The sequence below is a fragment of the Ranitomeya imitator genome, chromosome 5 (genome assembly GCF_032444005.1).
Source record: "Ranitomeya imitator isolate aRanImi1 chromosome 5, aRanImi1.pri, whole genome shotgun sequence".
Classification (NCBI taxonomy): Eukaryota; Metazoa; Chordata; class Amphibia; order Anura; family Dendrobatidae; genus Ranitomeya; species Ranitomeya imitator.
The window spans coordinates 158,632,455-158,647,445 of NC_091286.1; the positions used below are offsets into that span (position 1 = coordinate 158,632,455).

Sequence of the window (14,991 nt, forward strand, 5' to 3'; positions counted from 1 at the left end):
ATTGAACAATAAATACATATACATCCTGCTTTGTATAATGAAAATAACTGCGTAAATGAAATATTTCTCCTAGAGATATCATATACATATTTGTATATTGAGTAAGAGACAAAAAGACATAAGTAAAAAAAAATAATAGGAAATATATCCAAGAAAGTGCAATGAATAAAGAGTGGGAATGAGAAGAGGGACATGGACGCCTACCTGACTGCTGTTTCAGAAATAGAAAATGTAAGGCTGGTAATACACAAGAGCTCCCGTAGTGATATAAAATGTGGAATGAGAAAAAAGGTACCATACACTTGCACTCAGATCAGTGCTTATAATCCTAATTATACCTGCGTGAACGCAGTATTTCCTAACCAAAGGGATGGTTAGTAAAATCCTACTGTGTGGTTAACCCTAGGTCCTGCAACAAGATATTACAATGAGTAAACGTCCTAAAATTATATTAGGATAAAGTAATATATACATAGCCTACCCAAAAAGTCTTGTATATCTGGTATTTCTGGAGTGATGAGCAGTGCCTTTTGACCTCCAAACATAGTGGGTATTATAGCATCAAAAGAGTTCAATTTTGTCCTCATCTAACCAGACTATATTCTCCCAGTATTTCACAGGCTTGTTTAAATATTGTTTAGCAAACTTTAACCGTGCTTGAACATATATGTTTATGTATTTGTGTGTGTGTATATGTATATGTTTAGTTTCTTTAATTTCATAGCTGATGCCTTGTCTAATCCATTCTGTTATCCCATGGGATGCATAACTAAAGAAAAATCTTCAGGTTTATGCCTGGGATTTTTTTCTTCTATTGTTTATGGGGGCATTCTGCCTCAGTACAGCAATGATGTGCTAAACTAATTTTGAATGCATATCAGAAAACTGACTTCCTGTCTTGTAAATAGATTTATATATGTATTTGTAATATACTAATTCTTTAATGATTAAATGTTTGTCATGTTTGAAAATTTAGACGGATCAGACTCTAGAGATAAACCAAAGCTTTATCGACTCAAGTTGAGCGTCACAGAGGTCGGAACTGATAAACTGGATGAGAATTCAATACAGGTATTATTTAATTTAAGTTAATATAATATATAGTATGTACATACATATGCATACACACATACGTGCATACACACATTTTTCATGTGAATGTCAGCTTTATCTGGTTTTCTGGTGCACCTCTCTAAAATACAGTTGAGTACTGGGCAATAGTAATATTGTAAATACCGTATATACTCGAGTATAAGCCGAGATTTTCAGCCCAAATTTTTGGGCTGAAAGTGCCCCTCTCGGCTTATACTCGAGTCACGGTAGCGGTGGGGTCGGCGGGTGAGGGGGTGAGGGCGCTGAGGTATACTTACCTAGTCCCAGCGATCCTGACGCTCCCCCTGCCGTCCCACGGTGTTCTGTGCTGCAGCTTCTTCCCCTCTTCAGTGGTCACGTGGGACCGCTCATTACAGAAATGAATAGGCGGCTCCACCTCCCATAGGGGTGGAGCCGCCTATTCATTTCTCTAATCAGCGGTGCCGGTGACCGCTGACAGGAAGAGGCTGCAGCACAGAAGACGGGGAGGAAGGCGGGGAGCGCCAGGATCGCTAGGACTAGGTAAGTATGGCATATTTACCTGTCCACGTTCCAGCCGCCGGGCGCCGCTCCATCTTCCCGGCGCCTCCATCTTCCCGGCGCCTGCGCTCTGACTGTTCAGGCAGAGGGCGCGATGACGCATATAGTGTGCGCGGCGCCCTCTGCCTGATCAGTCAGAGCAGAGACGCCGGGAAGATGGAGGCGCCGGGACCGGACGCTGGGAGCTGCAATCAAGAAAGGTGAGTGTGTTTTTTTTTTTTATTGCAGCAGCAGCGGCACAGATTTATGTGGAGCATCTATGGCGCAGTATGAACGGTGCAGAGCAATATATGGGGCATCTGTGCAGCATCTATGGGGCAATATGAACGGTGCAGAGCACTGTATGGGGCATCTGTGCAGCATCTATGGGGCAATTTGAACGGTGCAGAGCACTGTATGGGGTATCTGTGCAGCATCTATGGGGCAATATGAACGGTGCAGAGCACTGTATGGGGCATCTGTGCAGCATCTATGGGGCAATATGAACGGTGCAGAGCACTGTATGGGGCATCTGTGCAGCATCTATGGGGCAATATGAACGGTGCAGAGCACTGTATGGGGCACAGATATTGGGCAAAAATGAACGGTGCAGAGCATATATGGGGCACAGATATGGGGCAATATGAACGGTGCACAGCTATGGGGAAATAATGATCTATTTTTATTTTTGAAATTCACCGGTAAATGCTGCATTTCCACCCTAGGCTTATACTCAAGTCAATAAGTTTTCCCAGTTTTTTGTGGCAAAATTAGGGGGGTCGGCTTATACTCGGGTCAGCTTATACTCGAGTATATACGGTAATCATATTATTTCTATAGCGTAAACATACAGGGGGTACATGTACAGGCAATAAAAACAATACAAAGTATTACACATTTTAACAGTTACTGGAGGAGTGCGGTCCCTTCTTGCAAGCTTGCAATCTATAAGGAAAAGGGGGACACAATAGGTAGAACGTGCTTGTCATGTCCAGTCCAGCCATCATTATAGTAAACTAGCTGAAGAGCCCGGCGTTGCCTGGGCATAGTAAATGTCTGTGGTTCGTTATAGCACCTCACTTCTCTTATTTTCCCATCACGCCTCTCATTTTCCCCATCACATCTTTCATTTTCCCTCTCTCATCTCTCATTTTCTCCCTCACACCTCTCATTTTCCCCTCACTCCTCTTATTTTCCCACTCATTCCTCTCATTCCCCCCTAACACTTGTCATTTCGACCTCACATCTGTCATTTTGCAATCACTCCACTATTTTCCCTCACTCCTCTCATTTTGCACTCACACCTTTTCATTTTCACCTCACATTTTCACCTCAGTACATACATGTTTGTCATCTCCCTTATATATAGTATACAACTGTCATCTCCTGTATATAGTATATACCTGTATGTCATCTCCCCTGTATATAGTATATACCTGCTGTCATCTCCCCTGTATATAGTATATACCTGTATGTCATCTCCTCCTATATATAGTATATACCTGTGTATCATCTCCTGTATATAGTATATACCTGTGTGTCATCTCCCCTGTTTATAGTATATATCTGTGTCATCTCCTGTATATAGTATATACCTATGTCATCTCCTCCTATATATAGCATATACCTGTATGTCATATCCTCCTGTATATAGTATATACCTGTAGGTCATCTGCTCCTGTATATAGTATATACCTGTATGTCATCTCCTCCTGTATATAGTATGTACCTGTATGTCATCTCCTCCTCTATATAGTATATACCTGTGTGTCATCTCTCCTGTATATAGTATATACCTGTGTGTTATCTCCCCTGTACATAGTATATATCTGTATGTCATCTCCTCCTGTATTAGACCTCGTTCACACGTTATTTGGTCAGTATTTTTACCTCAGTATTTGTAAGCTAAATTGGCAGCCTGATAAATCCCCAGCCAACAGGAAGCCCTCCCCCCTGACAGTATATATTAGCTCACACATACACATAATAGACAGGTCATGTGACTGACAGCTGGCATATTTCCTATATGGTACATTTGTTGCTCTTGTAGTTTGTCTGCTTATTATTCAGATTTTTATTTTTGAAGGATAATACCAGACTTGTGTGTGTTTTAGGGCGAGTTTCGTGTGTCAAGTTGTGTGTGTTGAGTTGCGTGTGGCGACATGCATGTAGCGACTTTTGTGAGATGAGTTTTGTGTGGCGACATGCGTGTAGCAACTCTTTGTGTGTCGAGTTGCATGTGACAGGTTAGTGTAGCAAGTTGTGTGCAGCAAGTTTTGCGCGTGGCGAGTTTTATGTGTGGTGCCTTTTGAGTATGCAAGTTTTGTGTGAGGCAACTTTTGCATGTGTTGCAACTTTTGTGCATGTGGCAATTTTTCTGTGGGTGCAAGTTTTGCGTGTGGCGAGTTTTCCCATGAGGTGAGTTTTGCACGTGTGGCGAGTTTTGCACAAGCCTAGTTTGCATGTGGCGAGTTTTGCGCGTGGCGAGTTTTGAGCGGCGACTTTTGTGTTTCGACTTTTATGTGGCGAGGTTGGTGTATGTGTGGTGAAATGTGTGTTGAGAGTGGTATATGTGTTCAAGCACGTGGTAGTGTGTGGCGCATTTTGTGTGTGTGTTCATATCCCCGTGTGTGGTGAGTATCCCATGTCGGGGCCCCACCTTAGCAACTGTACGGTATATACTCTTTGGCACCATCGCTCTCATTCTTTAAGTCCCCCTTGTTCACATCTGGTAGCTGTCATTTTGCCTCCAACACTTTTCCTTTCACTTTTTCCCCATTATGTAGATAGGGGCAAAATTGTTTGGTGAATTGGAAAGCGCGGGGTTAAAATTTCACCTCACAACATAGCCTATGATGCTCTCGGGGTCCAGACGTGTGACTGTGCAAAATTTTGTGGCTGTAGCTGCGACGGTGCAGATGCCAATCCCGGACACACACACACACACACACACACACACACACACACACACACACACACACACACACACACACACACACACACACACACACACACACACACACACACACACACACACACACACACACACATTCAGCTTTATATATTAGATAAGGGTTTTCCTATAAAGCTGCATGATTCGGTCATCGGCCAGTAAGTGCAGTTACTGTGTGCTTTGGGTGCATGGAGGATGTGGAGACAGATGAATAGGAGGGAGCAGATTATGATTAACATTTAGAAGAACGGAACAAGGGAGATTAAGGTTAGTGAGTTGAGGTGAGATGATGAGCCTCTCTAAAGAGGTGTTTTTAAAGCACCCTTAAAATTCTGAGGGCTAGATATTGGTTGGATCGGTTGGGATTTCAGAAAACTGGTGCAGCACAAGAGAAGTCTTAGTAACGGAGGTACAAGGTTCGGATTTTGAAGGATGTTAGCCTTAGATCAGTTGCAAAATGGAGGATGATAGGCAGAAACTAGGGATGAGATGTAAGTCAGTGCAGAGTTGCGGAGAGCTTTGTGGGTGAGAGACGAGTTGTATTGTATTCTGTAGTGAAAGGGTAACTAGCACAGTGACTGGCACAAGGTGGAGGCATTGGTGTAGCGGCTGGACAAAAATATGGTCATGGCTGCTGCATTCAGTATTAATTGGAAAAGAGCTTGGATAGAGGGAGATCGATTAGTAAAGAGTTGCAATAGTGCAGACGAAAATGAAATTGAAAAACAGCAACCCCTTAAGAGTTTTTGCAAAGGTTAGGAAAGGTTGGATTCTAGAGATGTTTTTAAGCTGCAGATAACATGAGCGAGCAAGTAATTGGATATAGGGAAAAAGGAAAGTTCTGTGTTAAATATGACCCCAAGACAGCAGGCGTGCCGCTTGGGAGTGATGGTTGAACCACTCAAAGTAATTGCAATATGGGGTATAGGTAGGTTAGTAGAGGGAGGAAATACGAGAAGTTCAGTTTTGGTGAAATCGAAGTTTCAGATAGGAGGACATGGTGTTAGAAACAATCAATCCCAAATAATCCCAGGTATTTTGTATTAAGGTGGGGGTTGATGTCTGGAGAAGAGGTGTATAATTGGGTGTCATCATAGAGATGAGACTATAGACCAAATCTTCTGATGATTTGTCCAATAGGGGTAGTGTATAGAGGGAAAAAGAGGGTCTAGGACTGAGCCTTGAGGAACCCTCATCGTAAGGGTATGAGTGTAGGAATAAGAGCCAGCAAAAGATACAGTGAAGGAGTGGTCAGAGAGATAGGAGGAGGGAGAGAACAATGTACTTTAGATCGATAGAGCAAAGCATAGTGAGGAGGAGATGGAGATTGATAATGTGGAATGCTGCAGAAAGATCCAGGAGAATCGGCAGGGAGTAATGGCCATTAGATGTTGCTGTTAGTAGGTTATTAGAGACTTTAGTGAGGGCAGTTTCAGTAGTGTGAGGAGCGGAATCCAGATTGCAAAGAGGCAAGAAGAGGATTACCTGAGAGAGAGCAGATTATAAAGCGTTTTGAGATGAAGAAAACATTAGAGACAGGTCTGAAATTAGCAGCCCAGATTAAATTGCTACCAGCACTATTATCACTGAATAGAAGCAGAAGTCCAGAACTGCTCTCTATTTTCTCACCATTGGACACCCATCTTTTAAACGCTATCCCAGCCACTAAATTTTCCCAGGCAAGTCCACTTCAGGAAGATGCTGGAGTTTTGTTATTGTTCTTGATCAGTGAATTTATTAGCAAGCAGCCCAGTAAATGACACCCCGCAAGAATCAGGTTCTGCCTCTACATCATGATGCTATCTGATTAGGTGGCAAACACCTGGTGACAGATTTCTTTAAAAAAGTAAAAGCATGATTATTTTCTTCTTTAGATAGTCATAGAATGTTAGTTGGAAGGGACCTCAAGGGTCTTCATGTCCAACCCCCTACTCATTGCAGCGCAGGATTCACTAAACCATCCAAGACATATGTCTGTCCAGCCTCTGATGAAAGCTTCCATTGAAGGAGAACTCACTACATCTAATGGCAGCCTGTTCCACTCATTGATCACCCTCACTGTGAAAAAGTTTTTTTTTGCTAATGTCTTCTCCCTTTCAGTTTCATTCCATTGCTTCTCGTGTTCCCATGTTCAAATGAGAACAAGTATGATCCCTCTGCAATGTTATATCCCTTCAGATCATTGTAGTCAGCTGTTAAGTCTCCTCTTAGCTTTCTTTTTTGCAAGCTAAACATTCCCAGATGCTTTAATTGTTCCTCGTAGGACATACTTCGCAGTCCGCTCACCTTTCTGGTAGCTCTTCTCCAAACTTGCTCCTTTTTTTCAATGTCTTTTTTTAAAATGTGGTGCCCAGAACTGGACACAGTATTCCGGATGAGGCCTGACCAGGGAGGACTAGATGGGGATTATTACTTCACGAGATCTAGACTCTCTGCATCTTTAAATACATTGTAGAACTGTGTTTGCTGCTGTATCACACTGCAGACCTGTGTGCAATCTGTGATCTATCAGTGTACGCAAGTCTTTTTCACACGTGCTGTTGCTTAGTTAATTCCGTAGATGTAATTTTCGTTCTTCTAGATGATAGAAGTAGAATCTTGTATTTCTACCTGTTAATATATATATATATATATATATATATATATATATATATATATATATATATATATATATATATATATATATATATATATATATATATATATACACACATACATACAGTAGTCATGGCCAAAAGTATTGACACCCCTGCAATTCTGTCAGATAATACTCAGTTTCTTCCTGAAAATGATTGCAAACACAAATTTCTTTGGTATTATCTTCATTTAATTTGTTTTAAATGAAAAAAGCACAAAAAGAATTGTCCTAAAGCCAAATTGGATATAATTCCACACCAAACATAAAAAAGGGGGTGGACAAAAGTATTGGCACTGTTCAAAAAATTATGTGATGCTTCTCTAATTTGTGTAATTAACAGCACCTGTAACTTACCTGTGGCACCTAACAGGTGTTGGAAATAACTAAATCACACTTGCAGCCAGTTGACATGGATTAAAGTTGACTCAACCTCTGTCCTGTGTCCTTGTGTGTACCACATTGAGCATGGAGAAAAGAAAGAAGACCGAAGAACTGTCTGAGGACTTGAGAAACCAAATTGTGAAGAAGCATGAGCAATCTCAAGGCTACAAGTCCATCTCCAAAGACCTGAATGTTCCTGTGTCTACCGTGCGCAGTGTCATCAAGAAGTTTAAAGCCCATGGCACTGTGGCTAACTTCCCTAGATGTGGACGGAAAAGAAAAATTGACAAGAGATTTCAACGCAAGATTGTGCGGATGTTGGATAAAGAACCTCGACTAACATCCAAACAAGTTCAAGCTGCCCTGCAGTCCGAGGGTACAACAGTGTCAACCCATACTATCCGTCGGCATCTGAAGGAATAGGGACTGTATGGTAGGAGACCCAGGAAGACCCCACTTCTTACCCCGAGACATAAAAAAGCCAGGCTGGAGTTTGCCAAAACTTACCTGAAAAGCCTAAAAATGTTTTGGAAGAATGTTCTCTGGTCAGATTGCTTTTTGGGCAAACGCATCAACATAGAGTTTATAGGAGAAAAAAAGAGGCATTCAAAGAAAAGAACACGGTCCCTACAGTCAAACATGTCAGAGGTTCCCTGATGTTTTGGGGTTGCTTTGCTGCCTCTGGCACTGGACTGCTTAACCATGTGCATGGCATTATGAAGTCTGAAGACTACCAACAAATTTTGCAGCATAATGTAGGGCCTAGCGTGAGAAAGCTGGGTCTCCCTCAGAGGTCATGGGTCTTCAAGCAGGACAATGACCCAAAACACACTTCAAAAATCACTAGAAAATGGTTTGAGAGAAAGCACTGGAGACTTCTAAGGTGGCCAGCAATGAGTCCAGACCTGAATCCCATAGAACACCTGTGGAGAGATCTAAAAATGGCAGTTTGGAGAAGGCACCCTTCAAATATCAGGGACCTGGAGCAGTTATTTTGGCTAAAGGTTGTGCAACCAAGTATTCGGCTGAGGGTGCCAATACTTTTGTCTTGCCCATTTTTGGAGTTTTGTGTGAAATGATCAATGTTTTGCTTTTTGCTTCATTCTCTTTTGTGTTTTTTCATTTAAGACAAATTAAATGAAGATAATAATACCAAATAATTTGTGTTTGCAATCATTTTCAGGAAGAAAATGAGTATTATCTGACAGAATTGCAGGGGTGTCAATACTTTAGGCCATGACTGTATATATATAGATTTGTCGTGATAGATATAGATTTGTGTGCTATCAGATTTTTAATTGAATAGCACACTGACCCATCTTATTTAATAGAGCTGTTTTCTTCGTCTGACTGTGAGGGAAAAAAATCACTGTATGCATACTTTCATGCAAGTGTCATATGAGACTGACACATTCAACTCTATAGATGTGAGAGAGAAAAATTGGATTCCACGTGGACCATTAAAATGATTTCCGATTTTTACAGAAAGATTACCATTTTAAACCTAGGAAACTGTATGTTATCATGTACATGTTTTAATGTAGTTGTATGAAAAGTCATCATACTCAGATTGTACGACACCACATGGGATATGGTGTTTTTAATCAGGTTTATTAAAGTACGGTATATTGTTTAGGAGGTATATATGTTCACATCAATCTGCAGGACACAACCACTTTTTTCACCAGTTTTACAAACTGATGTGCCTTGGTGCAAATGGAATTTCTAAGGCTGGGTTCACACTGCGCTTTAAAAGTCCGTTAGATGGACTGCGTAACACCGCGGCATAATGCAGTGTAACGTAGTCTGTTAACGCTGCCATTATGATCTATTTCGGGCGCATCGCTAGCGCAGATGTGTTGTCATTGAGTGACGGACCCTGGGACGCGGGCTGCAGTGTTTCCGGGTCTGTCACTGCTAGCGCAGATAGAGCATCTGCTATCTCTATGTGCGCTAGCGATATGACAAGTCAGCACTTGCGTTAACAGCAAGCAGTTGTGTGTGTGAGCCTAGCCTAATACAGTTGGTGAACCACTTGACGACCTTGGACGTATCCATACATTGTTGTGCGCTTCTGAAAAGGACAACGCTGCACAGGGGCTAAATGGAGTCCAGAGTAACTCTGCTGCTTCATTATGGAGAATAGATTCTTCAGGGGTTTCATCTGAATCACGTCACTCGGAGATTTAGATGGAAACCCCAATGTAAGTGCTCAGGATAAATGAGATCCCAAGCGTTATGTCAAAACGTCCTAAGGCTATGTGCACACTTTGGAGATTTGCCTGTGGAATTTTAAGCACAGATTCTGCATCTCTTGGCAGAAAACGCAGGTAAAAATCCACCCAGATTTTATGCGTTTTTGATGCGGATTTTCATGCCTTTTTTCATACGGATTTGTATTCGTTTTTGTAGGCTAAATAAAGATCTATTATTTAACAAAAGAAAATAATTGTGATGTCATTTTCTCGTCTAACCTCTTTTTATACATACTCCATTGAAGAATAATTTACACACACAGATAGATCAGATATATCGATAGATAGATAGATAGATAGATCTATAGATAAAGAAAATTAGAGCAGCACAAAAAGAGAGTCCGAGTGCAGAGCCCCAGCCTAAAAACACAAAATCTGTTTAATTTAAAAAAAAAAAATGACGTTGGCTTCCATGCAATTTTCTGTGCGAGAGAGGGAGAGCCAGCGACTGGGGTCCGATTTGCATAGCCTAGGAAGGGGTTAATATACATGGATCTTCCCAGGCTATGAATATCAGCCTGCAGCTGTATATTTAGCCTTTACTGGCTATTAAAATAGGGGGACCCTCCCTAAAAAAGAACGATGTGGGGTCCCCTTAATAGCCAGAAAAGGCTATGCAGACAGCTGCGGGCTGATATTAATGGCCTAGGATGGGGCCATGCATATTGCCCCCCCCCCCCTCCCCCCCACGGCTGCAAACACCAGCTCACAGCCACCCCAGAAATGGCACATCTCTAAGATGTGCCATTCCCTGCACTTCACAATTCCCTGTCTTCCCACTGCCCTGTAGCGATGGCATATGGGGTAAAATTTGTGGGGTTGATGTCACCTTTGTATTGTAAGGTGACATCAAGCCAGCTTAGTAATGGAGAGGCATCAATAAGATACCTATCCATTACTAATAATATAGTTGTTAAGGGGTTAAATAAAGACACAGCCAGAATAAAGTATTTTAGTTAAATAAAACACTAAACACAGTTTGCCATCTTTATTGAACTGCTAATCCATGCAATGCCCTCGAGTATGAGTATGTACTGTATATGTGTGTATGTGTTTGTTTTTTTCCTTTACACACGCACATATTCACCGCTCACAGTCTCCGCCCACACATTCTTCCTCCCTGTCTGCAGCGTTTCTTGCACACAACTCCGCACAACTTTGTCTGACTCAGTAGTAGTCAATGGGTGCAGAAACACTGCAGATTCCCAAAAAGAATTGACATGCTACGGAAAATAAAACGCTGCAAATCCGCACGTATTTTTCCGCAGCATGTGCACACCAATTCTCAATTTCCCATTTGGTGATTTGATGAAATTCCGCATATCCAAAAACACTGCGGAAACGGATCAAAATCCGCAGCGTGTGTACATAACCTAACAAAAGCTTAAACTCAATCCACAAAAAAAACCCAATCAGGTGAGTCATCTGTCAATGGAAATATAGTGGCTTCCACGTTGTTGGTAGTTTAAAGGCTCCGGAAAAGCGAAATGGCCCTTGCCCACCAAAAGATTCAGCAAATTCTGCATTCCCAAAATCCAAATGCCCTCCTCTGCAGTGAAGAGAGTCCGCCTAATTTATGGGTGCTTGTCTCCAGAAGCTTTTTCTGGGGACAACATACTGGGCACTACTTTGGAAGTTTGCAATTTTCACTCAGCAGCATCCAATGCTGCCTGTTTCTGGAAGACACCCATGGATTCAAAATAGTCATTACACCTGTAGATAAATTCCCCAAAAAGTATACTTTCCAAAATTAGGTCACTTGAGGGGAAATTCTGTTCTTCTAGCACTTAGGGGCTTTTTATATTGAGTGCGCAAACTATTCTCGGAAAATCTGCGCTCCAGAAGGTAAATAGAGCTCCGTACCTCCCAAGTCTCGCTGTATGGCATAGTAGTACTGTAAAGCCACACATGGGGTATTACTACACTCAGCAGAAATTGTAGGACAAATTTTGGTGCCATTTTTACCCCTAGATGATTTAATTGAGAGGTGTAGTTTGTAAAATAGGGTTTCTTATTGGGTGGGGTTCTGCTGTTCTGGCACCTCATGGGCTCTGCCAATGTGACATGGCACCCTCAATCCAGTCCAGCAAAATCTGAACTTCAATATGGCGCTTCTTTCTGAATTTTGCACTGTGCCTGAAAATTAGTTTTCGGTCACATATGGGGTGCTTGAGTACTTGGGAGAAATTGCACAATAAATTTTGGGGCCCATTTTCTCCTGCTATCCTTGTGAAAATGAAGAAAAATTGGAGCTAAAACAACATTTTTTGTGGGAAAAATAATTTTTTTTCCCGGTCTGGGGCCTCCCATCTTATTATGATGATGTCCTCTTCTTGTCTTCACACTGCCGCTCCGTCGCAGGCGTACTTTCTCTGCCCTGTTGAGGGCAGAGCAAAGTACTGCAGTGCGCAGGTGTCGGGCCTCTATGACGTTCCAGCAAATGTTACATTTAAAAAGTCAAATGGCACGCCTTCCTTTCCCATCCCTGCCGTGCGCCTAAACAGTGGTTTTCTGCCGGATATGGGGTATTTGCATGCTCAGGAGAAATTGTGCAATAAATTTGGGGTCCATTTTTTCATGTTATCCTTGTGAAAATAAAAAAAAAAGTGAGTCTAAAGTGAAAATTTTTGTGAAAAAGAGTAAATGTTCAATTTTTTTCCTTCCACATTCTATTAATTCCTGTAAAGCATCTGAAAGGTTAATACACTTCTTGAATGCTTTTTTTGAGCACCTTGAGGGTTGCAGTTTGTAGAATGGTATCACGGTTGGGTATTTTCTGTCATATAGATCCCTCAACGTCACTTCAATTGTGATGTGGTCCCTTATAAAAAAAAAAGTGTGGTTTTGTAAATATAGTTGGAAGAATGAGAAATTGCTGATCAACTTTTAATCTTTATAACTTCATATCAAAAAATTTGGTTCAAAAATTGTGCTGATGTCAAGTGGGCATGTGGGACATGTTATTTATTAAGTATTTAGTGTGAGATAACGCTTATTTAAGGGCATAAAAATTAAAAGCTTGAAAATTTTAATTTTTTTTGCCAAATTTCCAATTTTTTCACGAATAAGTGCAAATCATATTAAACAAATTTTACCACTATCATGAAGTACAATGTCACAATAAAACAAACAAACAATCTCCGAATCAGTGGGGTGCTGATGGTTGCCATGATGGCTAGGGACCTACTGAAAGACCCACGTGCCTGTCATAACTGCATTTCTGTGAAAGGAGACCGTGATTTTTGTTTTATACAGCAATGCTGCAGCATTACTGTATATAGCACAAGTGATCGAATGAGCGCAGGTTGAAGTTTAAATCCACCCCCTTTGTCCCCCAATAAAATTAAGAAATAATAATAAAAAATAAAATACGTGTTTGATATAAACGTTTGTAAAAGTCAGATGTATTGAAATATACAATAAAGAATTGCATGTATTTGACGCCTCAATGACACACACACACACACACACACACACACACACACACACACACACACACACACACTCACACACTCAACTGTATCAGCATCTATGATTTATCTGACTCTCGAGCCCCATAGCAGCCTCTTGGTGTGTGCAACTGGCTGGGCTGTGGAGTCGGAGTCCATTTTGGTGGAGTCTGAGTCGGAGGTTTGGCTTACCAACTCCACAGTCAACGCAGGGCTGTGGATTCGGAGTCGTGGAGTTGGAATCTGAGTCGGTGTCATGGAAATTGAGGAGTCGGAGGTATGACTTACCGACTCCTGGCCCCTGGGGTAGCGGGTGGGCTAGGCAAATGTCTAGTCTGCCTGCCCAAATTGCCGACCCTGAATGCGCTGTACATGCTGTGTATCTGGATGGAAAGAACGTGAATTGAACGGTAGGTATAATTAGCAGCCGAAGAAGGCAGCAGTAGGTGAGTATACACTCACACTACACCACGCACACAAACACATTTAATTTAAAAAAAATAAAATAAAATATTCATGGGAGTACTTCTTTAAAGTTTGTTTTAACATTTGGAATTGTTTTCTTGCTTGGAAACATTTCTAATTTTGATGCTTGTTTTGACTTATTTTGCCTTTTTTTGTCAGTAGTGTTTATTTTATTTTCTAATAATATACTAATAATTAAAATGTATTTTGAATAAAATATTTAATGCTTAAAGAACTCTTCTTACTTTATTACCAATGACCAAATCTATGCAATGTTTAAATTGTGGTAATTTTTTTAATTTTTTTTTTTTGAACAGTTGTTTGGACCTGGCATACAGCCTCATCACTGTGACCTTACAAATATGGATGGCATAGTGACTGTTACTCCAAGAAGTGTTGATGCGGATACCTATGTTGATGGTCAGCGCATCTCTGAGACCACAATGCTACACAGTGGAGTGAAAGTGCAGTTTGGGTCATCACATGTGTTTAAATTTGTGGATCCAAGTCATGATCAGTCTCTGAGTAAAAGATCTTCAGATGCTGGACAGATGGTTAAAGGACAAAGGAGTAAATCTGGGTAAGTTTGTGAAATGTCACTTTTTCTCCCTTTCACAGTTGCGTTCAGTGTGTAATTTAAAAAAAAAGAAAAAGAAAGTATTTTCGGGCAGGGATGGTATCTTGGGCAGACCCTGAAGAGTGAGGCAGTAGCTTCATTCCCGGAGAGGGGTAACCTCACTCCCCTTCCCTCTCAGCTTCTGAAAAGCTGCTGTAAGGGTACCGTCACACAGTGCCATTTTGATTGCTACGACGGTACGATTCGTGACGTTCCAGCGATATCCATACGATATCGCTGTGTCTGACACGCAGCAGCGATCAGGGACCCTGCTGAGAATCGTACGTCGTAGCAGATCATTTGGAACATTCTTTCGTCGCTGGATCTCCCGCTGTCATCGCTGGATCGGTGTGTGTGACACCGATCCAGCGATGCGTTCGCTTGTAACCAGGGTAAACATCGGGTTACTAAGCGTAGGGCCGCGCTTAGTAACCCGATGTTTATCCTGGTTACCATCGTAAATGTAAAAAAAAAAAAACAGTACATACTTACATTCCGGTGTCCGTCAGGTCCCTTGCCGTCTGCTTCCCGCACTGACTGACTGCCGGCCGTAAAGTGAAAGCAGAGCAGAGCGCGCTGTGCTGTGCTTTCACTTTACAGCCGGCAGTCAGTCAGTGCGGGAA

At 41.6% G+C, this 14,991-nt stretch overlaps 1 protein-coding gene across 19 annotated transcripts in view; it reads left to right on the forward strand.

Annotated features, from left to right (window-relative positions):
• Positions 1-14,991, forward strand: part of AFDN (afadin, adherens junction formation factor) — a 447,314-nt gene that overhangs the window by 195,990 nt on the left and 236,333 nt on the right. For all 19 annotated transcript variants that reach the window (XM_069769255.1, XM_069769252.1, XM_069769245.1 and 16 more), the window contains 2 exons: positions 977-1,071; positions 14,070-14,332. In XM_069769255.1, coding sequence (XP_069625356.1) covers positions 977-1,071; positions 14,070-14,332 — 358 coding nt within the window. The remainder of the gene's footprint in view (positions 1-976; positions 1,072-14,069; positions 14,333-14,991) is intronic.